The sequence below is a fragment of the Cylas formicarius genome, unplaced genomic scaffold, assembly GCF_029955315.1.
Source record: "Cylas formicarius isolate icCylForm1 unplaced genomic scaffold, icCylForm1.1 PGA_scaffold_7__23_contigs__length_41026272, whole genome shotgun sequence".
Lineage (NCBI taxonomy): Eukaryota > Metazoa > Arthropoda > Insecta > Coleoptera > Brentidae > Cylas > Cylas formicarius.
This window is the reverse complement of record NW_026844352.1, coordinates 35,585,085-35,609,231: the sequence shown is the minus strand read 5'-3', so window position 1 is coordinate 35,609,231 and position 24,147 is coordinate 35,585,085. Positions and strand designations below refer to the sequence as shown.

The window sequence follows — 24,147 nt, the reverse complement described above, 5'->3', positions numbered from 1 at the left end:
TGAGTATGAAAATACTTTTCGTTACTTTTCGCATGTTCAACTTCTTTCAGTGGCTTATTTCATCGGTCCTAAAATTCTTTACTATATATTGTTGTGCAATTTTGAATCCTAAACTACTGACTGTCTCGCTTGTTTGTAGAAAATCATTTTTTCTGCTAATTGATTGTAAAATCTTAGCTATTTCTTGTTGTCTACCTTCTGCTATTTCTTCTCTCGAAAACTCGACAATATCTTCTTCTTCTAGGGCTTTTGAAGACATTATGCAAAGGCTGAAATACATTTATTTTACTGAATCAATTAAAATCAAGCAACTTCCTGCGACGAAAGGGTTCTGCGGGTGTTGTTTACACCAATGGACACATCATTCCCTAGAGGATTATTTCATTTTGAGTAACCATGTGGAATTTTGAATTAGCTTAGTTTCTCGACGACAACAGCATGCCATTACATGCATAATAATCCAAACAAGAATATAAAATATATTTTTCTACTCCTACTTTGGAAATTTCCTTAATTTATCGGATGTTTTCGTTGGGGTTTTAGTCTCATTGCAGTATTCGAAGGGTAGATACATCCTCCGATCAAACGTTAATAAATAATGCTCTATTAAAGAAGCCGCGCCACTACCTTGGGAATTCTGAGACCAGACTACGGAAAATCAGATAAAAGGTTTCTTATTTTGACAACCATTTTGCATCGCTACTGGAAACGGGCTTGAGGATTGAAAGACTGTTAGACTGTCACAAAGAATAACCGAAAATCAATATTTGGTTAAATAAAACTTTTCTTTACAAAGATAAGGGATAGTTATCGAACATATATCATTGTCGTTTCGTAAATCGTTATTAAAAGTTGTTACCAAAGCATACAAAATATGTAATGGGTTGAAAATGTCTGCCTCCTTCCATATTGAAAATATTGGTATAATCATTATTTATTTTAATCTTTGAAAATACCTTCAAGTTGAGATGTAGGCATTTTAAACTTTTAATACACTTAACGACCATAACATTGATAAGGAAGACACCCTTGAGACTGGTACAAAACGAAACAAATTTAAAGTATATAATTTTGTACAATTTTCTTAGTAACCGCAAATGCAAAAATGAAAACAAATGTTTAACTATCAGCCAGCTATATTGTGCTTTTGCTGATACCAGATCACTTTGAAGCGAACATAACAAAATGTTGAGATTATTATTAATATATTATCTAACAGCTTACATTATTAACAATTGATTATTTTGTTTTTAAATGACTTCCCTTGTCCCATAACAATTATTAACAATCAGGAAATAATAATATCATAACCATTTCTTTAACTCTAACATATCTATTATATTCAACGTCAAGGATAATACCTTGTCACACTCCATGGGGAGTTATGTTATAAATAAATCAAAATTTATTGTTGTTTGCTCCTGCATTACGTCCAATCGCCATACGAGGTACGTTATGACTGATAAATATGAGAGGGTTAATTAGTGTACGTGCTCGAATTGGGTTTGCATAAATTATGAGTGATTGCGTCGCAATGACCGTTTTCCGGCAACGCCGAAAATTTGTCCGGGAAAATTCCCTACTTTCCGGTTTTGTTTGTGGTTTTCCGAGAGGGGGGTGCCGGGGGAGCGCGAACTGTCACCGCGGTCCGTTGATTTCGTTCCCCCGGCCAACAAAATTATGGTCGAGAGTCGAATTTTGCGGGGAGCGTAATTCCCCTTTCCCCTTCTACCGCCGCCAAAACCGAAAGCCCACAACCGCAGGTCGCTTATGCCGCGTTTGCCATTTCAGAAAATTTTCGGGAATAATTGCGTAATTTTTGTTATCCGTGTTACCAATTCCCTCTATTTTTAATTGCCAAATTTGAAAGAAAAACCTACTAGTTCGGCCACAAATTAAAATGAATAAAAACTAAATGTATAAGTTCAACCTTGACAAACAAAAAGCCATCACTAGCTCACAGTATTATAAAAATTTATGGAGAGTCGTGTTTAAGAGATCGGTGTCACTGATTCGAAACTGCTGATTCTTTTTTGGCTTTTCTCATCTCCGATAAAGGACGAACGGAAAAAGATAAAGACTCCCTAATTGTGCAAACTCGAAACCAGATGAAAGTAACCTTTGAAGGGGTGGAAAAACTCATCACCTCAGTGGAACTGTAAATACTATATAGCTGCTATAGTTGTGCCAATGCCGATAGTACAGAAACAGAAACCACATTGTCGAGAGGATTGGATTTTCTCAATATATATCTAAATCTCGTTAAATGTTCTGAGAAAACGAGTTAGGTGTGTGGAAATCGCTGCTTAGAAAGAAAATGGAGCAAAGTGCTGGTTAGTGGGTAAAATATCGAGGCATGCACGGAAAATACCAATGCTGAGTGAGGCGCATCAATGTATGTTTAGCAATCGTCTTGAAAATAACTAGATTTTTTTGTCAAAAAAAAAGCAGTGTGTCTCATTTTTTTTTAAGTTTTACGGCATGTCTCATTTATTAATGAAGCTAACCTGTTGATTGTTGTGATTTTAGAAATTTAGCACTCTTTTTAGAAAAAGTTAAAGTGGTCTGGAAAGAGTTTTTACATAGGTTCCCGTGAAGTAATTAGTTCTTAGTTTCTTTTAAAACTCTAAGTGTTCTTAATTGGTGACAACACATTTCTCTTTTAGACTAGATGGCTATGAGTGGTTGGTAATTAATTTCTGAGTAACTTAAGAGGTGTGCAAAAACAGCACCTCGCAATATATTGTTGAGCACTTTTTTCTATTGAGCGAATTGCCTTTAGTTTTGTTCTACCATCTATCTATTTTTCTCTCATTCGAGCCTTTAAAACGTCAACGTGTTGTTATCTTTGCTTGCAAATCCCACAAGTAGAAATCAAGTGGGGTTATATCTGGTGACCTAGGAGGCCATTTGTAACAATCCACTTATCATTGAAAATTGTTGTCAAAAATTAATATGTGCCTCGAAATGACCTGGTGCGACATTGTAATGGAAATGGAGATTCTGCGTAGTTATGAGGTCAATGTCATCTAGAAGAGCCTCCAAAAGCGTAAATTTTACATTATCAATTGTTTTTTCTGTTTTCGCCATCGTAATCAGTCGCAAAAATGCTACTAGTTTCCTAATTTAACCGACTTCGTATTTCTAGTCATAACAAAATTACCATTGAAGAACACTTAATTTAGATAAGTGGTTATATCTTTAATTGTCTTTATTAGTAGGTAATAGAAATAATATATTTATTTACATAAATTGTATAATTTATTATAAAAAGTTGATATCATGTCAAAATAAACGCGTGTGTGTGCATATTAAATGCTCATTGATAATACACCCGCATTTCAAATTTCTCTTAATAAGTTATACTTCGGATTAACATGAGAAATAGGAGACGGAAAAGGAGATATTAAGACAATAATTATGAAATGTCATGAATGTTTGACAAAGGATAATAAGAAAACGAATATATTTTTCCATGGTCTGCTCATAAAAGAAACAAAAGTAAAGATATATGCTTTGTATTTAAAATATTGGCTGAGCCCACCGTCAGGCAGCGGCCACCCGAAGCGCTGCAGTTTTAGCGCTAAAATTTTAGGACCAGCATGAAAGACGTTAGACGCTCCTTGGACCATATGGCTACAGAAAAGCGGGAGCTCAAAATAACCTCTTTTTCATGAGATTTGCCAAGTAATATCCAAATTAAGAAATTAAATACTCAAGCGACCTTCGAGAGACGAACAAGAAACAATCTACGATAGGGTTGTGTTGTGTGGGTTAGCAGCATTCGATTACATGCTGTATGAGAAGCTGTTATTTACCCACCTTAAGTTCGTTCAGGTTGGAGAGCATATAATGATCGTGTCTTTCGAGAAAGTTACTTAGCCGAAGAACTTCGTAATTTAGTCCACATGAATGATCACAGATTTAAGTGTAGGCGCGATTCACTCTGGAATTTTTAAACATTGTGTCTATATATTTCGTTAAAAATGCCACCGACTATTATTCATATTTATCTAATGTCTCATGTCTCAAATATTAATAAAATATATTTGCTTTTAGTGTGTATTGCACTTTCCATGCCACATACAAATAATCACCAGAATGCTGACGATGCCAAACATTATATAAACAACGAGAAATTTCACACAACACGAAACTGAATCGAGAGATTAGAAGTACTTTAAAAACTCGCTGCAACCATTTCCGAACGACGGCTGAGACATCAGCTACGTGGAAGTTCTCCGGTTGGCAGTGGTGTACACATCGAACTTTCCAAATCCCGTGGCTGAATATAAAATTCAGTCTGAAACTTTTATGCACGATCTTTCAACTCTTCTATCTCAATGCGACGCTAGATCGGCATGCCTTATTCAAAATAAGAAAGTCTTCCAATGTAAAGTTTTATTAATTTTTTTTGCGGAAAAATAATTTTAGTTACTCGAAACGAAGTAGCGTAATGATGCAAAGTGGAATTATCACGTCCAATATCCGTAAAATGATATAAAATTATGCGATTAAAATATAAGGTGTGTTCGGATATCAGTCGAGTCGATAAGAAGGCCATGAAGGCGGATGTTTTGAAGAAATCTCAAAATATCTTTCAACTGAGTAGTAGTAGTGAATCAATCTAATCGTGCTTATAGAAAACTCAGTTCGAGATGTAACAAAATAGTAACAATTTTACAAAAAAAAAACTAGGAACAGAATAATTTTTAATATTAGTAACTGTGATAAATTGAAAAGTTAATTAAAAACGGTAGCACCTATATAAACAGAATTTTTTAAAAATCTTACCACACTTCGCCCGTAAAACGAACTTTAGAACTTTTAAAATGATACTATTTTATCAAAAAAACTATTCCGGTATACAACGTCATTGTGGTTATGGTTATTGGCAAATGGTGAAAATCAAATATCCAGAGTAATCTCGCCGACAAAAGAATAATTAAGTTACAAGAAAGATATACGAAAGATATACGAATCACTCAGGAGCTACATTAATGTATTTTGACAAACTACCAAGGAGGGCGACGCACAGATCTAACAATGTAAAGACGGAAAACACTATTATTATTCTTCAATTTGACACCAAGGCCGTCGTTTAGCTCGTTAAGCGTACGGCACAAGGCTAACGAAACGTCATCGTATAATACTATTGACCTTACAAGAGGCAACACGCAACATAAAGTTTACATACACGCGTCGGACGTCACCGCGAAAGCACAGATCAGTTGCAGTACCAATTCAAAGTTTACTTTTTTTGTGACGTAATTACATCAAAACACGTTTGCAAGTTTAACGGAAATTCCCACCTGCCCGTAAAGTTGGAGTAAATGTAGGGAACGATTGAATTTTAGAAACGGACTTAAGGTTCAGTTCGGTGCACCGTCCGCTCTTCTTAGCTAGGCAGAGGAAGATGACTGCAATATTGGGAATCGAATGGTCTCTTGTAGATAGCAAATTATAATCTACGGTCTATTCTCAATTTGTATTGCCGCAGGAACAATTTTTGGATTTTGCATAACAAAGAAAAAAAATTAAAACCGAGTCGCACTTTGCTGTTTTTTTCTTCACTAATTCATATTATTCCTGAAGCTATTGTATTGACTAAAATTGTATTAGGCGATAGACACTTTTTCTTCTTTTTGTGACATGCATTTTTAAAGTGTCTTTGTTTCCTAAGTGTTTTGATTAATTATTCAATTATCAATTATACCAGATATGAGAAAGATACAGTGGCTATTTTCTAGTAGGACAGTTAACAAGCACAATATTTGAAAAAACAAAAGTTTGGAACGAAAAGGCTACAAAATTTATTAATCAAAATCGGCTAAGAAGTTTACTGTTCTGAAGTTATTCACTGGAAATAGATGCTCCGGCAATTGACGTCTGTTTGCAGTACAATTTCATTCCAATTCGGAATATTATTAGATTTAAAACCCTAAACGTCTGGTCATAGGACATAATATTAATAAAATAACGGTTTTCCAAAAAATATGAATTGTTGGAATAAGTTAGGGAACCGACACTGTGGGCGCCTAAAGTTAGGTATCGGCTACAGTGACTTTCCTACTACTGCTACTTTAGTAGTCTCCCATAAAATAAATTTAAGTGTCACCTAGTATAAGGTTGGTGGGAAATGAAAACCGCCTGTATGCGCGCCACTTTTTGTCATTAAAATTACCATTACCATTTTAATTATTCGATATACATTCCTCTAGCGTATAATTTACGTAACTACAATTTTTAATTGTATCGATTTACTTTCTAGCGGATTATGTCGACTCAGGCCTTATTCATTGAGCGGATTTTTCTCCACTCGCACTCGCAGCGAACAATTTGTATAATTGAACGAGAGAGGGGAACGAGAGTCATACAAAGGATTTGTAAACTTCAAGACCCTGTCCAATTAAATACGACGTTAAAACACCTGCCGAGAACTTGGATGTTTTAAAAGCGATGGCGTTTACTTACCGCGGAGCAGGACAGCTACGGCGAAAAATATTTCCAAAGGTTTCATTTTCCTAGGCGTTCTGACAATCAGTAAAACCGCATACTTTCACGACCCACTTTGCTGCCAAATCGATTCTGTAACAAAACAAAAACGCATTAACCATCGTTGTTTTTCCTTGTAAACTGAAATAAAATATTATGAACACACACATGGATGCTCTCGAAATTAACGATTTCACACTGTTTTCTTTAGTCATTTTCTTTCAGTATACTTATAAGTATAAGAGTTCAGAAAACTTCCCAACCAGGGAATCCCACGAAAAGCATCACTCCTACAACTTACCTCTTTACAAAATTGTCAGTTTTGGTTACTTTATTTCTACTATGGTGTGTCTTTAGCGATTACTTCATTTTTCATGTCCTTGTCTAGCTTATACATTTTACTGCAGAATGGTTAATGCTTTTAAAAGAGAAGCGATTAATCTTTGGGGAAGTTCATAAAAATGTTTTATTATGTCTTGATTATTCTTCAGCTTATCTACTAATTGTTGATTAGCTGTTGATGTTGATTAGTTAATCCTGCAGCCGAAAGGCAAAAAGTAAAAAACCATGGAATGCTGAGGTGATGCCTGCATAATTCACCATTTAATACAAATAAGTTGAAGTACAGTTTCTTATCTCAATCTTCCGAACTTATCTTCCGTATCGGGTCCCCTTTTTTTGCCTTAAGCTTTCGCGGCTTAAAGGTCCAGCTTCCCACATTTAAGGGTTCTTTATTTTCTCCCGGTCCGGCAGGAAACGTAAGAAAAAGGGATCATTAAAACGGCTTTCAGAAATATAAACCGCTGAATTTTCGGTTCGGGTTTTAAAAGGAAACTACCACCTATAGTCGGTAATGAGCTTTTCGAATTTATTTCGTCGCTTATGAGGGAGTTTTCGACGTAGTTTCGTGAGACTTTCGTCGCTCTAAATAAGGGTCGGTACGGATAACTCGAGAAACTCATTTTAACAAACCTTGCGTTGTTTTTCAACGCTTTAAGGACATTTCGAACTTTGGAGAAAGAAGCACTACGACGATTTGTGGTTGAAGGCAAAAAGATTTTTATTGAAATCTTTATCATGTGACTAAAAAGACTAACAAATTGCAGTAATGCTCAGTTTGTTGGTAAGATAGCTAGAACAGTTGCCTGTCGCTTGATGCACAGGCTCTTCTAAAGATGTGGGTAAACCAAAATAATAAAACGTGGTTTCAATGCAAATTTAAATTAGCGGATTATATAGTTAAAAGCCGATTGGCAGACAAAAAAAAAATTAAATTTAATTTATATTAATTATTTTAGTAATTAATTATTAATTAATTAATTAATAATAGTGATATTAATTAATAATTAGTTATAATTATATATTAATATATTATAATTATCAATTATCAATTAATTGATAATTAATTTATATTAATAATAAATAAATATTTAAATATTTTGTTTTTGAATATTATGTATGTATAATTTGGCGAGTTTTGGTTGATTCGAGAGTATTTGAGTGAAGTGAAGGTTAATTATTATTAACTGTTTTTTTGTACTTAATGCTAATAATTTAAGCCAATTATCTCAAAAACATATTTTTAAGATTTTTACAGAATTGGAAATTATTTTTAAATACCTTCATAACGAGGTGAACAACAACAATTTCGAAATAGCCAAATTGTAGTTTGTTTTAAAAGTTAATGGGCGTGCTTCAGTATTTTCCAAAAAAATTTGGAAAATAATTAACAGATAAACATAGTAAAAGGAAAACAAGGACCTTTAAAAAGAGGTGTCGCTCAATCGGCGGGGTCTATCTAAATTGTAATGATAAATACCACATCTCGAAGACGGAACCTTCTACGAAAATTTCGAAGTAGTCAAAACGCAGACAAACAAAATCAACGTGTATCAGCGTTTTTAATTTTTTTTTAAATACTTTTAGAGAAAATCAATTTTATAATATTAATAGTATTAGTAACTCACATAACTCTGAAAATATATGCATAAAGGTGTTCTCCGAATATGAAGTGGAAAAAGAAATTAAACCTAAATGCACAATGTGTCCAGATTTAATTCCACCATTCCTTATATCTGGCTAAACCGCTTGTAATTCTTTTAGTCTGTCTCTGAGAAACCAAGCCGGTCCTGGTATATGGAAAATGCCTAAAATTCTTTCAACACACAAAAAAGACTGTAGATCGCAAATCACACAAATCACGCAATTTTCCTTATCTGCAATTTCTGTAAAGTTTTAGAATGTCTCCTACAGGACAAAATATTTCATGTTGTTTGGAACCAAACAGTTCCCCCATTACAAATTTAACATCTATATATATTTTTGAGGCCATTGAGGTTCTCAAATTCACATATATCTTAATTTTTCAAAAGTAAAATTATAAGCCACAATCTCCGTGCTTTTGGATTTTCCGAACCGCTTGTTAATTTGTTTTCTTCATACTCGTCTAACCGCACCCAGTACTCTATGGTCACACTTCCGATGAATACATTACCGCCTTAGGAGTCCCCCAAGGCATATTGGGGTCATTATTATTCATCATTTTGATGTCAGTTTTTTAATACATACGGATGACGTAAAAATTAAAAAAAATCCGGTGTTGAGAGGATTGTCCTAGTCTCCAGCGTAGTTCGGAGCAAATCAACAATTGATCTCTAAGTAATAAATGCAACTTAATACACCTCAGTGTTATGTAACCTCTTTTACCGCCGTTCTAACACTTTTTGTGATTTGGGAGTAATATTCGACTAGAAATTATCCTTTGTTCTTCATATTAATAAGGTACTGGCAGAAGTCTATGGATTTATCGTACGTTGGACTAGAGACTTTAAAAATACAGACATGATAAAAACTCATACGTCAGGTCTAAGTTGAAGTATGCATCAGTAGTTTGCTCTTCTTTATCAAATAAAACAACTGCGAATGTTTACTTAAACTTTTCTGTACGTTCATGGCGCTCAAATCCGCAAAAAAAATCTTTTCGATGTCCAAACATCGTTCCCCTACGAGAGACGCGGTAAAAGAAATGGACGTTTCCCGTGTCCCGAATATCAAATGAACGAGGAGGCGGATTCAGCTTTTAACCTCGTAAAATATTAACGCGAGACCCACAACGAAAATAGGGGAATTAAGGAAATGAAACGGATCCGCGGGCTTCCGCGAGAGTTCCTTCGGTAGGGGATGAAGAGGTTCCCGACTAATTTTTAATCTGACCATGCATCAAAAAGTTGGGCGGACCAAAGCCGACAAAGAGAAAGGGGACCTTCATCAACGAAAACTTATTTATTTTCGAGATTAAGAACGGGTCCCGCACTTCGAAAGGCTTTAATTCCGGTATCGTTGCTTCTGTGCCCCCATTAGGGTCGCCCTTTTAGTAAGCAATATTAAAAGTAAAATTCCAAACCTCTGACCTCACCTTTCACTAGTTTCAAATAATTTATTATTATTAAGTGCCTCTCGGGGTTTGTTAATGAAATATAAGCCAGAGCAATACGTAATAAAAACATAATAATAAAATTTATAATGTTGTACTTTATTTTCTCGGGTTCAGACAGCATCGACAGACCGATAGTGCTTGTTTCTGATAATCGCCGTATCGCCGACAAATGTTATTTTAACGTACGAGAGCTTTCCGCAAAATAAATACTTACGCCAACAGTGTCGTATGAAGGCCGAATTAAATTTGATGGCGAATCGAAAGCTAAGCGAACTACTGTAAATCTCCCAACAACCGCTAGGGTTCTAATAAATATTCACACCTCATTTTTAGTGTCTTACCTGAAATAGAATCTTCCCTATTTGCCATTTTCAAATTCTAAGTGACGTTTTCAGATCTGTCAAATGTCAAAGTTACGCCAACTTCGATGTGAATGAATCCATTTATATTTGCAGCTCCCTGAATAGATTTTTGTATTCTAAATTAGGAAACAAAAGGTAGTGGACACATTCAAGAACGAATTAGGGATAACAGGGGGGTTATTTTGTTCATAGCCAAGATTCATTTTACGTGTCTCACTCAAAATAGAATCTTCCTATTTGTTATTTTTAAATGTTAAAATACGTTTTCCATGTAAATTTGTGTAAGGAAGCCGAATCGGTGATTCAGAACGGTAATGCTTGTCAAATATCAACGATTAATAAAGATTTATCATATTAACTCGCATGGAAACAACACAACCATTCCACATTTTACTTCCAAATTAGTTTAATTTTTTTTTTTGTTAAAGATCTCATTCCACATACAAGTTTTTGTTTCTTCTTAGTTTAGTTTCTTAAAGCCGTTGTAAATAAAATATTTTAGAGTTTTTAAAATGCCACATTTATTTGGAAGTTACTGTTATTTATTATTAAACTGTATTAATTGTAATTTTATTAATGTCATTTATTATCATATAAAACAAGGGACAACACACAAAAATATGAATCACAGAGCTGGTTTCCTCACACAAATTTTCGTGGACAAAACCTTTTAAAATATGCAAATTGAAAATAGGGAGCATTCTATTTCAAGTGAGACACTTAAAATGATTTCCCTGTACATTCTAAATTAGCTATCCTTTATCGGATATGTTGGGGTTTCAACTGGAAGACTGTAGTCTAAAATTTTTTTCTGTATGTAAATGAATGTTTATCCATTCGGTATCACTGAGAGATAGCACCTCAAAAAATGCGTTTTTCTTAAAAATCCCTAAATTAACCAAAGCTTGTAAAAAAAAATTGCATAAGGAAGAGATATAAGTTAAAAAATGTGTATTTACACATTAACACAAGCTACAAACAATATTTTTCAATAGAACAAATCAAAATAAATCGAAATTTAATTATATAATTTTTATCCCCAATGTCAGACAAAATTCGCTTCTAAGCAAGTTCAATTCAATTCAATTATGCGTTTCACAAAAAAATGTTGGGCTCGACTGCTAGGATCATTCGCCCATTGCCGACTTCCGTCGAGGATTTTCGCTTCTGGTCAATGACCACCGCGTACAAAGAAGAAGAATAACCAATAATTTGCTCAGCTAGCAAAAAACGATTCTGACCGATACCAAAAAAATCGGCTTCCCCCCGCTTCCACCGCGGACCATCCGGGCCCATCCGGCCTCCATACCGGCGTGAACAGGGAAAAACGACGGGCCGACGACGATTATCACTTTAAAACATGCACTGAACACTAAAAACACTAAGTCCACACAGTGGAAACCGATATCAAACTTTTGAGGACGAATACAAGGGATTCTGTCAGGAGCGAACGGAGGTTAAACCGCCGCGTGCAATGCTCCACCACAGAATCTTCTAAGCAAGTTAATAAGAAACACATTAATATTTTTATCAGTCCAAATTAATAAGCGCACATTAAACAAGTTTTATGGTATTGCCGGTTTTTTTCTTCGTGTTTCCCAGCCTTTTAAACTTATGAAAGAAGTGCTGTAGTCAGACGACCTTCCATCCAGATCATGCGGGGTTTCTACTTTTATATGCTTGTACAAATTTGTTTTTTAAGATAATCTTTTTTTGCTGTAAAGGTAATCGAAAACTGCTTCCTATTATCATTGTGTAAAAAATGGGAGCTATAAAAGTAACTAGTTTGGCACATGAAACAGTTTTCGACTACCTTTAAAACAAAAGAAAATGTTCTACACAGATAGTAATCATCTTGTTGTTATTAAGCATCTTTTTTTATTTTACCCTCTCTAAATCAAATTGAAGTTATGATGGAAAAGCTTTCTAATTTTGGCAAATTTTCAATATTGAAAAGCACACGTTCATAAAACTGGTCGGAAGTGTGATTGTGTTGCTCCTGGATCTTCCGTCTTCACAGATTCCTAAGCGAAGAATTCAGTTTTACTTTCATCACTCCTGTGCCAGTTTAAATTTATAAGATAACGACGACCAATATGTCCCAACAATTAAGTATACATGGTGAAACTTGCTTGTTCAATTGAAGACTTTCAGAAGTGTATTACGAATGAAAAATTATATTTTAGCTTACAGCAATATACAATAATTTTAAGATGCCCCAAGTATGCAGACAAAACAAAATCAGCAGCGGAGCAAGTTTACCGAACGTGTTGCATATTATACTTTTGCTACGACCGTTAGTTTTTGGGTAGATTTTCTCGAAATAACACGAATACATTCACTGACATGACCGTCAGAATTGACAAACCTCACAATTCAAGACGTGGGAAAAATCTCCGAAAACATCCGAATGCTCCCAAACTCGTGCCATAAAATCCCGGATATGCTGTTTTGCAAAAATGTACCGAACTGCAGTAGAAAAAGTATAGTATGTAACACGTTTGACAAACTTTCTAAGTCAATCGTTCATTAAACAGTCGCTCCCCTCGTGCCAAACCAGCTCGTGACTCAAATTCCGTTTACCACACTAAATATAAAGGTGATTCAATAAGGGTTTCCACATTAAAATAATAAAAAAACTCGGAAGAATATAAAAATATAAAAACATTTTTATTTGCCATTTTAGATTCTTCTTCTTCTTCTTCATAGGCTTCTTCCAGTGATTTCCATGCCAACCTTTGCTGTGCGGTTTGCATCCAATTTTTTCCAGCATGTCGTTGAATGTCATCTATCCATCTCGCTTGAGGACGCCCCACACTTCTTTTCGTTCTCCTTGGACGCCACTGCATTAGTGTTTTGGTCCATTTCAAATTGTTTCTAGCAACGTGTCCTACCCAACGCCACCTGAGACTCACTATCCGCTCTACAACGTCACAGACCCTTGTTCTTCTCCTTATCTCTTCGTTTCTGATCCTCTCTCTTAGGCTTACACCCAGCATTGCTCTCTCTATTGCTCTTTGACAGACTCGGAGTCGATTTGCACTGCCCACTGTAAGTGTCACAGTCTCAAGTCCGTATGTTATTACTGGGAGGATATACATATTGTAGACCTTCTTTTTCAAATTCACTGGTATAGTCGGGTTGCGGAAGATATAGCTAAGTTTCCCGAATGCTATCCAGGTGAGATTGATTCTTCAGGTGATCTCTGCTGTCTGATTTTCTTTCCCAAGCTGGATGTTGTGTCCTAGATATATATATCCCTTGACATTTTCTAGCTCGTGATTTTCAATGGAGACCTTTATATTGTCGAGGCTCAGAAGTTTAGTTTTTTGGAGGTTAATTTTGAGGCTACAGCTTTCAGTTCTTGAATCATTGTTGTCAACTCGTTTGTGTTGCTGCTGCAGAGAACGATGTCGTCCGCAAATCGTAAGTGGTTGATGCGTTTTCCGTCTATATCAGGTCAGGTTCTATGCCGGCTATTTCGCGTCTAATCTCCTGTTTCAGCGCTGGAATAGTGTTTGCTTTAGTTCTATACACTCTGCTTTTTAGATACCCAAAAAAAAAAATCTAGGGGCGTAAGATCACATGATCGCGGCGGCCAATTGATATCGCCGTTACGGGAGATAATCCGACCAGGAAACTTGCCCCGCAACAATTGCATCGTTTCTCTGGATGTGTGTCAAGTGGCTCCATCCTGTTGGAACCACAAATCTTCAATGCCCATACCTTCCAACTGCTTCTAGAAAAAATCAGATATCGTGTTTCGATAGCGATCACCATTAACCGCAACAGCGTTCTCCGCATTATCCTCGAAAAAAAAAGGGCCAATTATTTGTCCGCACCAAAATGGGCACCAAACGGTCACTTTTTGAGGAGGCATTGCTTTTTGAAAAATCTCTCTTGGATTTTCTAATCCCCAAATACAAGCATTGTGCATCGCTAAAGATGATTTTCGTTGAAAAATGAACCCCTTGTTCTCGTATCCATTCTGCAAACACGCGGCGCTGTTGATGATCTCGAGGTTTCAACTCCTGAGTTATTTGGACTTTATATGGGTGTAGATGCAAGTCTTTTGTTAAAATTCGCTGTGTGGTTGAATACGTAATACCCACTTGCTGTGATGGATGATGAATTGATGTGTTTGGATCTTCGGCTACATTTTCGCGAACAATGCCAATATTCTGATCTGACCGACCTGCCCGAGTAGGTTGAGGGACTTTGAGATTAGTTACAGATCCAATTTGCTCAAATTTTTGAACCACATATATATATATATATATATATATATATATATATATATATATATATATATATATATATATATATATATATATATATATATATATATATATATATATATATCGTCGGATTTTAAGACAAAAGTCTAGAAAATCGTCGACGACGACCGAAAGACGTAAGATGCAAAACCGGAAACATTTTAATAAATTTGGCCCGCGCTCCGAGACAGCCGGGGACGATTTAACTACTTAATAAAATTTAAACCGAGTTACCACTTTGCAAAGTAAAAGGGGTATAATGAGGTAACCGGCAATGATTTGTTATCCCCATTAGACTGCAACCCAAAACGGTTTTCTTACGGGATAAGGGTTTTTTTTTGTCGTCGCCTCACTCCTTCCTGCCCGGCGAACTTTCTAATTTTACTTTAAAATTCAATTCGACGTATTACTATTCATGGAGCTGCGAGGGGCGGCGACGCCGAGCGGGGATGGGGAAAATCGACAATAAAATCGTTACCAGGGAGGGGTTTGCGAGTCTTTTGCCTTCGATAACGGGGGATATCGGGATTTATATTTAGTGTCGAAACCGTTCCGTTTTATTGGTACATACAGTCGCAGACGTCTTTTTCGTTACTTCGACGGCACGTAGAACTTTAAAAGCTCCTCGACGATAGTTGGATTCTTCATTGCGTTTCGCTGGAGCGCAGTGGAGTCGTATTAAATAAAATATTAGCATACACCTGGTCAGTCCAAATCAAGTTATTGTAGTTATAGTGTTTGAAAAAGTAAATACAGAATTTTGAAGAGTTTATAACATTTAATTAAAACTAAGCTATGCGGAGTAACACAATTAAGAAGGTAACTATTATGTACCAGGAATAGTGCGATAGGAAATGAAAAATGGAGCAAAACGCTAAAAAAATAAAATTTAAAGTAATTTTTGGGACGTATTTGGAAAAAAAACCCTCATTTTTTGCTTTGAAACCGATGTAAACATACATACGTCAAGGAAGCGTATAAGTTAAATAACTTATGTAGCAAAATATTATGGGGAGACTTAAAATAACGCGATTATTTTTTTTAATCGTAATACTTTTGGACAGCAAAATTGGACAAAACTAAGCTTCGTAATCAACTGACGTTGAGCCAATACAAATGTTATCAAAATCAAAAAATCAAAAATTGTTAAAAATTTGGGATACATAAATAAAACAATTCTGATTTCACGCGTTAAAATCGTTGTGCGTCTGTCGGAAATGCAATAGTAAGGATATGCTGTCACCGTTTTGCCGATTTTGATTAAACTTCGTTAGTTTGTGTGTCGTAGTAAACTTTATTTGATATATAGTGATTTGCAGAGCAACCTAATTGATATTTTTGAAAAAAGTATGGCAATGATTTCCGAAACATGTTTTTTTTTTCCTGAACACCTCAACTTTATTGAGTGGAAGTTAAACCTATTCATATTCTTAAAGAGTGCAGTAGGATGTCAGATTTCGGCATTTTTCTTATGACTTGGCTATTTTCTTTGAACTCAAAAACGAAACGTTTCGGAGAGATCAATTAGGAGAATTTCACGACTTCCAGTCGAGCCTTTACTCTTATCAAAGGCCGCGGCGCATCGAGAGGGAGTTCGCAAATTTGATTGAATTTCTGACCCCGCAACGCAAAGCTTTCAGACCGAGAATGATTTGAGGTTTATGTCCAACAAAACGAACGTACGGATAAAAGCATAAGTCCCCCGCGCATTACGAATTGCCAGGCAGAGGGTGAACAGAATTTGGAAAGGGTAGAACTGTGAAACGGTAATGATTTCTCTAAAATACGATTTAACATGCCACTCGGACATTTGATGTCCCCCGTACGCGAAATCTGTGGCTGTCGGTTAAACAAACGTGTCTCGTTACGTTTGTGAGACGAAAAGTTAATTGTTGCCTATGGTTTCCGGCAAAACTATTGCGAAAGCGCCCGTCATCTTCAGAGACAAAATTATGCGGATTATTCCAGCTCGATAGCAAGCAGGGATTGTCGTGGCCAAAATACATAAATTGTGCTATCGAAGTAATATTTTCTCCACTAAACGTTGTCACCACCCGCAATCATCTTTTGTTTCTAGATGCAACTTCTTAACATCCACAATTATTTTTGGCTTAAATGCACAGACTGCGGCTGGAAAGACATAATTCTTCGAATGCAGGATTTTTTTTTATTCTGTCGGTCTGATCTTCTGCCTGGTGGACACGACTGCAGTGATCTTCCCGGAATTTCTTCTTCTTTATTTGATCACCTATCTTGTTTCATCTGATTGATACCGTAGTTCTTCATTTGTTACAATTTTTGGGTTATCAGATTCGTAATATATTGTTGACAATCGGCGGCCACGTTAATGTGGTTGTATTACTAGTTGTCCAGACCATGGGATCAATGATACAATTCTCCACTCATTCAATTGGTCCTTCTCTCTCTCTCTCTCTCTCAAGAGGGCAAAAATTGGTACTAGAGAATATTGTCAGCAATACAGAAATCATCCCCCAAACTATCCTAGACGTAAGAACCTTAAATGGCGCCAACTCCGGAAGCGGTCATAAGCTGGTACTTTGCAAAATGAGATTAGGAAATCCCAAGGCCCCAAAACCTAAACTGTTCATAATTAGCACATTCAACGTCGAATCGATAGAGGAGAAGAATGTACAAAACCTATATAAAAACAGATTAAATCAAAAAATAATACAAAAACCAATCAATGTTCAAGATTGCACAACAACAATAATGGACAACAATAAAAACAACATATTAGACGCCGCCATGGAAACAGTGGGAAAAAGACGGATAAATGTCAACACAATCATTGAAACAACCTGGTTTACTCCGGAAGTAAAGAAACTAGCACAATAAAAGAAAAAAGAGTACATTAAATATATACGAAACAAAACAAAAGAAAACTAGAACAACTATCGAAGAAAACACTGGGAAAAATTCACAAAAGAAATGGAGAGAGATATGTACGGAGGACAAAGGAAAATATGGTGGATGTTAAGAAGAAACAAGCTTGAAGTCAAAGATACCGAACAAACTAATAAAATAACACCAAAACAGTAGGAAATATATTTTAAAAATCTATATAAGGAAGAGGAAGACATGGAGCAAACAGAAAAGCTACAGAATGAAATACTAACCTTATTTAAAAACATCATAGATGAACAAAAAATACCGAACGATTGGAAGACCAGCACGACAATACCATCTTCAAAAAATGAAAGAAATCGAATCCGGAAAACTATCGAGAAATAACACTGCTCAATAGCATCCTCAAAGCATTCACAAAAATTACACTGGGAGAAGTCACCAAAGCCATAAGTATACGAGAAGAACAACAAGGTGTTCGAAGGAACAGATCCACTAATGATGCAATATTTATTGTCAAACAAATATGCGAAAAATCGTTAGAATTTAATTAACCTGCGTATATGTGTTTTTTCGATATGACCAAGGCTTTCGATACAGTGCGTTTGAGGGATATCCTAGAACTCATGGGAACTCATAGATTGATTAACCTAATACACGATATAATCAGCCATTGTAGAACAAAAATCAGAGTTGGACATACAACTGAAGATATAAATATAAACACAGGAATTAGACAAGGCGATTCACTTAGAACAGCTGGATTTAAAATGGGAAATACATTCTTTCATGCCGTCTGCTACGCAGACGATGCTGTTCTTATTGCAGATTCTGAAGATAATCTCCAAAGACTAATAGACTCTTTTAACACTAAAGCAAAAGAATTAAATATACTTATCAACACCGAGAAAACTAAATGCTTAGTAACATCCAAAAAACCTATAAACCTGGAAATCGATTCAAAAATAATAGAACAGGTAAATCACTTTAAATATCTGGGTGCAGAAATAACGAGTAACGGAAGCCTTCTCAACGAAGTAAGAGAGCAAACAATGAAAGCTGCTGCGGGATGTCTGAAAGAAATTATATGGAAGAACAAACAGTTTAATACGGAGAGCAAAATCAAGATATATAAAACGGCTATAAGACAAATAGTAGTAGAAACAAGAGTAGATGCAAACAGAACTCTCCAAATGATGAGAACAGTTGAAATGAAAATATTAAGAACTATACGGGGTCAAACTTTGTGTGACAAAATACGGAATGAGGACATCAGACAGCGGTGCGGAATACAAGACATAGAAAGGTGGGTGAGGCAAAAGAATGGAAGATGGCAGACTCGTCAAGAACGCAAAAATGAACAACCCAGTAGGGAAAAGTAGCCTATTAATATGGTATCCATGTTAGAAAGAAGACGAAGACGAATGTTAACAAATAAAACTATAATAATGTTCAATAATCTATAATAGATATTTTTATCGTTTTACCGTTTGTAAGTTCCACTTTATTTTTTATTTGTTTTTCATAGTAATACTAATACTTCATCAAAATGTATAATTAAACGTATCATACGTCAACGTTCTTTATAAATTATTTGGAAAAATTAATATTATATTTCGATAAATTCGCATTTCAGTGGACTAAAAAATGAGAATACTGATGACGCGCGAAGTATGGCAACACGGTAAGATTATTTCCATTTAAGAAAGCAAGTTTTGCAATATAAAGGAGTATATTTTTTTGTACGCAAAAAGAATTTGAAGCAATATTACATAAATCAGTTTAAATATCGAGCCAGTAATGAAGATGAACATCAATAACCCTGAAACGTTGCGTTTAAATGCCATATTATTACACCTAGTTGAACTCAAAGCTCTATCTAAATTAACCCGAGCAACTTTTGTATTGGGTTGTTCGGAAAGTCATTTCGTTTTTTTTGGGGAGCATGAAAGACAGTTTTCGTATAATGAATAAATATTTTATTAAATTATATATTGGCCATTCTGGTCCAACACCTTTTGCCATCTTTCTGGCAGTAACATAATTCCCCTCTCATAAAAGTTTTGCTCCTTGCTGGCAAAAAACTGGTTCAGGTGGTTTTTGACATCTTCATTTGAGGTAAAGGTTTTGCCATCCAAAAAATTTTGCAGGGACCGGAACAAATAGTAGTCGGAAGGCGCCAGATCTGGAGAATATGGTGGATGTTGCAGTACGTCCCATTCAAGCTGTAAAAGTTTTTGACGAGTGACCAAACTTGTGTGAGGTCTCGCATTATCCTGGTGGAACACTACACCCTTCCTGTTGATTAATTCGGGCCTCTTCTCTTTAAGTGAATCATTCAATTTGTCCAGTTGATGACAATAGACTTCTGAATTAATCGTTGTATTGTCCGGCAAAAGCTCAAAAAAAACGATTCCTTTGACATCCCACCAAACGGAGAGCATCACCTTTTTTTGGTGAATGTTGGCTTTTGACACGCTTTGAGCCGGTTCATCTTTTCTGCTCCATGACCTCTTGCGTTTAACATTGTTGTATACAACCCATTTTTCGTCCCCAGTAATAATCCGCTTCAAAAATGGATCATTTTCTTGACGTTTGAGGAGCGAATCACGCACGTCAACGCGACGACACAAATTTCGCTCCGTAAGGACATGGGGCACCCACACATCGAGCTTCGAGGTTAAGCCCATGCCTTTCAAATGGCCATAAACAGTCGAATTCGACAAATTTAATCTCTCACCGATCTCTCGTGTGGTTATTCGCCGATTTGCATCAACTAATGCCTTTATCGCATCTTTGTCAGCTTCGACCGGCCTTCCAGACCGTGGTGCATCTTCGACATCAAAATTGCCGGATCGAAATTTTGCAAACCAGTTCTGGCACTGGCGTACTATTTACACGCCTTCTCCATACACATCCGTCAATTTTTTTCTCGCTTGGACAGCATTTTTACCTTTTCTGAAGTAAAAAAGTAAAATATGACGAAAATGCTGCTTATTGCTCTCCATATTTAAAAGGGCACCAACCAAAAACTACTGCGTAAAATTAATAGAACTTTTTCACACACAAGCCTTGCAATATCAGCTCTCAAGACATATAATGGTTATGCGGCTTAAGTGTGAAGTTGGTTTCGAAAAAACGTAATTAAGTCCTCTGATGGGAAAAAACGAAATGACTTTCCGAACAACCTTATATTTACCTTTAGTTCCTGTGGTGCTTCGTGCTACTCTGTACATAGGTTTGGTATTCGTTGTACAATATTTTTTTAAATTAACTTGAAAAAGCGCTGTATTCGGTACAACAATAAAGTTAAGGACTAGTCAATACTTAATCAATAATCCTGATTGTAGAAATATGACATTTCGTCGATATGTCGGAGAAAAACGAAGCAATTTCCTAATAGCCGATTTTATTACCCCTCCACCTCCTTGGCAGAATTTAATTACCAAAGGGGCCGTTAAAATGTGCGGAATGCGAAATTCTATGCAATTCAATTTAGTCTTGGGTGGGTTGAAGTTAAAAGGCGGGGAATTTTTTTCGGGGCTCATCGATTCGCGAATAAACATAATCGCAAAATTTAGGACCCTCGGAAAAGGGGGTCCAAAGGAAAATTATGTAAATTTAAGAGGAGCGAAGGTGTTTTTAGACCGTATTCAGTATCTAATCTGCGAATTTTGTTCCGCTTATTTTCCGTTAAGGGTGAGAATAAAATTTCAACTTCTTTCGTGGACCCGGACATTTTGTCCTGCTTTGGTGTTGTTGGAGGATGTGCCTTACAGGATGGCCTAACAAACGATATTGAGAAAGAGTAAATGTAAAATGTACATTGAGTTTTGCTCAATAGCAAATAATACAGATATGATCAACAGCATCATCGAGCCTTGTGTGACCTATATGAAAATGGAATGTACAAATACTTTCCTGCATGTCGGGTCTGAAAGAGATTTTTCACATTTTTTAGAACTACCGTATGTTTTCGTTGAAAGTAAAATGGTTTCACCTACCCTACCTCTTGTACTTATATACAATACAATTCTGTAGTGAAGTGGAAGGCATGAACCAGGCTGTTCAACAACGTTGTAGAGTGCAGTGATACTTTTGACTTTTTGACTTTATTTTATTGACATCGTTTGAAGTTGAATTATTATTAATTAATTATATTTTAGATATCTTAGATTTCGCGGTTTCACAAAATGCTTATATCCTAACAAACAAATCGCAGTCGGTGATAGTGACCGTAAAATACTTGTTTGTCTTTGCCTCAAGAGGAAGGACGCGCCCCATATTTTTCCTTTATTCCCTAGCGAAAACAAACACGAACACTTCAATTTTCTTCCGAGTTTTTCGTCGAACAAATATTTTACCATGGATAACGGTAAATCAAAACTTAACAGATTTATATGCGGGTCTACGCTTAAGTAAAGGAGAGCCCGTCTCCCAACTTATAAGGGGTTAAATATGTTTGTATAATTTTATTTCCGAAAGTTGAAATGAATTTTTGATGCGTCGGAAGTCTTTGAATTTGTTTGCTTGAAGTATGGCGCGTAAAATAAACATCGCGCGGCGATATATTGATCCCCATGTTAAAGGTCCATTTTACACAATCTAATAATTATAACCGAGTTTAAAACTGAGCGTTGCCTGTTATACTGTTATAAAATAGAAGAATTACTAAGAGAAATTTTATTAAATATTTAATGATAATTAATACAAGTTCAGAATTATAACCGTGTGTGATTCTCCTTAGAGTAATTACACCAGAGCTAACAAATTGTTTTAACAGATTCGATATGTTATAAAAAAAATATATAAAACTAGCAATAATTTCAAATTTTGATGCCCGCTATATAATATGGCTTTTTTAAAGCAAATAGCTATTGCTGCTAAGAAATTACGGCAAGTAAATTTTTCGCACTAGAGGAGAAATTTGTCGTGAGTTCCTCCCTTCTTGAACATCGCGTAGGTATGGTGAAAAATCTCTAAAATAGGTGTGAATAATACTGGAAACAGAAAGTCGGCTCTCCTGGCCCGAATTTTATATTTAATATCGGACAAGGGCGACAAAAGCGCCCGTCCAACAATTTCGTCGTAACTAATCCCATTTAGAACATCTGCGGTAAATACGAGTATGGTGGGACACTCCTCAATTTGTCGTAACACAACTTAATACCGTTAGTAGTAGTAGTTCCATTAGCGACTTAATATTGATTATTTTATAAGTTGGAAACTTCGAACTCATGAATCGTAACGAGGGTTGCGCGTTTGAATAATAATGTACCCCCCCCCCAGCCCAGTCCGAACTAATTACCTACTACGGTCTATCGGAGGACGAGGCGGAGATCGATTTAAAAGCGTCGACTTCGACGACACTCATTATCAATTTATTTCCGTTGTACTTCATAGTTCTCGTCCTATTTTACATTTCCTCTTTCGATTATTCATTAATGATGCACGATTTTACGCGAGTGCAAATTCGTTAACTGAGACGTTTTTCAGTTAGGTAGTTGGATCGTATTTACAAAATTCAGCGACATCTATCAAATCCTTGGTTGTAGTCTATTAATATAGCCAATTCTTAATGTACACTGTGTGTCTTGTCCCATTTTGGTCGCGACTGAAGGTTATGTCCGTTGTTAGTGAAGATAGAGCCTTGCGTTTTCGGAAATCTTTTTAATTTTTTGTGAAACGATAAAACACGTTAACAAAATTTTCATGTATTGGTTAGTTTTTAAAATACAGGGTGATTTTGGAAATTTTAAGTTTTGGGGCGGTTTCCATTTGAGATGCCAGGAGTTTGCGGCATTCCATGCATATGCGGCAAAGAATACATTGGAGAGACCGGACGAAAAATATGAACTATTCTCAAAGAACATGAAAGAGCCTTAAGACTAAGACAAATAGACTCATGAGCAGTTGCCGAACACAATCACGTAACCGAACATTTTTTTTTAACACCACACAACAAAAGAAAATTCATATACCTTTCGCCAAATGTAAAATTTCGTCCAGATCACCCTGTATACTGGGCCGGCAAGTCTTTAATCGTCTTTTTGACGAAATAAAATATAAATCTTTAACAACTTTTAAAATAATATAAATACAGCATCTACTATAAAAACCTTTGTACACTATAAACAGTTTTTTTACATAATCTTTTGATTATGTGATTATAAACATATTTTTCAGGGTCTATACAAATTGTTAAATAAATTGTCTGTATGGTAAATAAAAGTATTATTATTATTATTATTATTATTATTATTATTATTATTATTATTATTATTATTATTATTATTATTATTATTATTATTATTATTATAATCGGTCTGAGATTTCCTCCAATCCTATTTCACCTAAGCTCAAAGGTGCAATTCTGCATGTCTAGTTTCTCCAGGGTTTTCTTGAAATTTTTTGTAATTAACTAAGACGCCAGATTTGTTTTAGCTGGATATTCATATTCATATTTTTTAACTTTCCCAGCTTCCATAGATCTCAAATCTTGGGTCAACGGTATGGCAATATTTATTATTAATATTATTATTATTATTATTATTATTTTTATATCGAGTACTAATATAACTTCGGTGTTTTTGTTTGGCAGCAAAGTTGTTCGGTTCTTGCCAATTTCAAACTTAGGATCCCATTCTTCAACAGTAAGACTTTTTAAAGAAAGAAAGATACTATAGGACACAAATTTTACTCTTACACAAAA

At 35.5% G+C, this 24,147-nt stretch overlaps 2 protein-coding genes across 4 annotated transcripts in view; both read right to left on the bottom strand.

Moving 5' to 3' along the window:
* Positions 1-24,147, bottom strand: part of LOC132705212 (uncharacterized) — a 196,191-nt gene that overhangs the window by 56,357 nt on the left and 115,687 nt on the right. For all 3 annotated transcript variants that reach the window (XM_060675676.1, XM_060675674.1, XM_060675677.1), the window contains one exon: positions 6,475-6,588. In XM_060675676.1, the coding sequence (XP_060531659.1) occupies positions 6,475-6,520 (46 nt within the window). In that variant the 5' untranslated portion in view covers positions 6,521-6,588. The remainder of the gene's footprint in view (positions 1-6,474; positions 6,589-24,147) is intronic.
* The window catches only part of LOC132705136 (uncharacterized), a 74,034-nt gene continuing 63,111 nt past the window's right edge, over positions 13,225-24,147 (bottom strand). Inside the window, exon 3 of the mRNA XM_060675570.1 lies at positions 13,225-13,342. Coding sequence (XP_060531553.1) covers positions 13,225-13,342 — 118 coding nt within the window. The remainder of the gene's footprint in view (positions 13,343-24,147) is intronic.